The following is a 2,876-nucleotide window of genomic DNA, read 5'->3' as shown; positions in this document are numbered from 1 at the left end:
GTAAAAAAATGTGTCCATTTAATGAGCAGTTACATGCTCTTTCTCCCAGTAAAGAAGCATTGTGCTATATTAGAACAGAATAGCAGCACTTCCTCGAGTGCAGCTACTGTAAGACCTCATTTGAATTTCTTTGATCGTTAGTGTGGCATGAATAAGGCAGGGCGGGACCACGGAGCGACGTTCAGAGCCAACTTTATTTGATTCACATCACACCACACCACACCACCACCAACCCCTGAGTAGTGATGGGACGTTCTGTATCGAGGCTTCGGAGCTTGTGTCGAGTAATGGAGGGGGCGTTTCCGCGAAGCGCGTATCGAGGCTTGCTTCATTTATGGGAGGAGCTGAAAATGATGACGTCCGAAGCCTCGCTGCCCGGCTGTACCACGTGACTGGTTCATGAAGTGGTTCGAACTTTGCCGCGAGATATGACAGCGATATAAACCCCTCAGACTTCATTCAAAAATGTGGGTGTTTGATGGAGAGTTGCGGTTAGTGAGAGTTTGGAGACCGTATGGAGGTTTATGAGAGTGAGGAAAGTCAGGAGAGAATGGAGCCAGCTAAGAAGAGGAGGATGTCCTCCCCTGTGTGGGAACATTTTGATCTTATTCCTCCCAACAAGGTATTTCTACAGAAGATGTATTTTCATGATACTGATGGTGCAATACAATTTATGTTGAGCTGTCTTGACTTTTGTACAAGGTGAAGTGTTTGCTATGTGCCAGGGAGCTGGGATATAACAGCAACACCTCATCCATGCTTAGGCACTACAGAGCTTTGCATGAGAATAAGGGGAACACCGATTGTGGAGCAAGACCAGGTGAGCCATCAAATGCAATGATAATATAGGATGCAGTAATGTTACTAAATGATATAACAATATTATACAACTGTTATAAGTTACGTGTGTGATATTTATATTTGTGCTTTATCTTTATTGTCTTTCCTCAGGAGAACAATCTCAAATAGATGAAGACCTGGTCAGCATGGTGATTGAGGACTCCCAGCCATTTAGCATTGTGGAGGACAAAGGATTCAAAAGATTTGTTAAATCATTAAATCCTAGCTATGTTCTCCCCACTAAAAAGGTCATAAAAGCAGTGAAAATTTAGTTTTTACAGAATAAAATGTGAACAGGCAGGACTGAGGCTCAAAGCCTCAGTGTGTAGCTGTCCATACCTCAACGTTACAAAAGCACAACTACTGTCCACACCCCAACCACACCTCACCTCACAGTAAATGATCATTTCCATTTCAAGCATTTCCAAATAATCATTTCCCATACTGCCACTATAAATATACACAGTATACTGCCATCACTACAATATACATGTTTTACACACTCCTTTTGTTGTTGACATTTACAGGCTGTGTGCAAAATGCCACACTCTTCAAATTCATGCCAGCTATTATTTTTACGTCCAGTAGGTGTCCTGCTAGAGCAAATGAAGCTTCATGAAGCTTCGCGTTGGGGTGAACCAATTGGATGAAACGCTTCAGTGCTTCATGGGGCTTCATCTGCCCATCACTACCCCTGAGTCCCCGTGTTTTAACACGGCGGGCGTGATTGCGGATGCCGTGCAGGTGCGTCCGCACGGCCCCGCAGACCACGCCCCACCACATACCCCCATCGCCCGATTGAGGCCGGGGAGCAATCTGGCCGAACCTACTCCCCCCCCGCGAACTGGGGCGAGACTCGGCCCCTACACATCGGCGCCCCAGCCCCTGACCAAGCGACGGGGAAGCGTCCGTTCCGGTGGCCGCCCGCGCATCCAGCGGCAACGGCGAAGCTGGTCCGGAGGTCGGCCGCGTAGCAAGCGGACACGGCCCCACAGGCATGGCCGTGCGCTCCTGCACACAGGCGGCTGGGCAGACGTCAGGCGCGCAGAATCGACTGGTGGCAGCGAGGCTGGACTAGCCAGCCCGCCGATCCCCGGCCTAGCGGGGCTGTCCCGCTCCTCTGCCTCCAACTCCGGCTGCACAGGCTGCCCTGGAGCAGGGACCTCCGTCTCCCCGCACAGCTGCTCCGCCACCGCCTCCGCCACTCCCGTTTGGAGCGGCTCCCCGCACTGCGCCTCCGCCACTCCCGTTTGGAGCGGCTCCCCGCACTGCGCCTCCGCCCCCAGCAGGCACCGCCCCTCGCCCCCCTCCGGGTGGAACGACTCCTCTGCCTCCGGCAGGTGTAGACCCTCGCCCGCCTCGTCCTCGGCCTCCGATTGGAGCGGCTCCTCCACCGCTCCCGGCAGGAGCAGCCCTTCACCCGGCTGCTCCTCCTCCTCCGGCAGGCTCGGACCCCCGCGTGGCTCGTCCACCACCTCCGGCTGCCGAGGTGACCCACACGGCTCCTCCACCACTTCACTGTCCTCGGGACACACTTGTGGGGGTGGCGCCCAGGCCCAGAGCAGCGCTGCCAGCTCTGCCATCTTCCCCAGGTGGCGTTCGCTCTCCTGCCGCAGCTCTTCCTGTTGGCGACGCACCTCCGCCGCCTGCTTCCGCTGGGTGGCCGCTATTTCGGCCACCATCTCGGCCAGCTCTTTCCTTTCCTGGCTCTGGTAGGTACCCGCCATGCCGCCTCCTGGGTTTCGGCACCAATGTGGCATGAATAAGGCAGGGCGGGACCACGGAGCGACGTTCAGAGCCAACTTTATTTGATTCACATCACACCACACCACCACCAACCCCTGAGTCCCCGTGTTTTAACACGGCGGGCGTGATTGCGGATGCCGTGCAGGTGCGTCCGCACGGCCCCGCAGACCACGCCCCACCACAGTTAGATATGTGTGAGCTATCTTAGGTTTGACACATCAATATTTGACACAATATTAAAATTCACAGAAAACCTTCACTCATAAAGAAAAACAAGAAATCCATCAGAC

The 2,876-nt window shown here is 53.9% G+C and overlaps 1 protein-coding gene across 1 annotated transcript; it reads left to right on the top strand.

Annotated features, from left to right (window-relative positions):
- Positions 1-273: 273 nt before the first annotated feature.
- LOC146699108 (uncharacterized) lies at positions 274-1,140 on the top strand. Its single transcript, XM_085472723.1, has 3 exons — positions 274-622; positions 703-820; positions 952-1,140. Exons 1-3 carry the CDS (start codon positions 515-517, stop codon positions 1,110-1,112), a joined length of 387 nt encoding a protein of 128 aa, XP_085328849.1. The 5' UTR covers positions 274-514; the 3' UTR covers positions 1,113-1,140.
- Positions 1,141-2,876: the final 1,736 nt, after the last annotated feature.

Source organism: Copadichromis virginalis, linkage group LG11 (genome assembly GCF_057382275.1).
Source record: "Copadichromis virginalis isolate Kocher_CV1m ecotype Utaka linkage group LG11, C_Virginalis_male_GT1.1, whole genome shotgun sequence".
Classification (NCBI taxonomy): domain Eukaryota; kingdom Metazoa; phylum Chordata; class Actinopteri; order Cichliformes; family Cichlidae; genus Copadichromis; species Copadichromis virginalis.
Note: the sequence above shows the minus strand (reverse complement) of the source record. Positions and strands in the feature narration are given on the sequence as shown.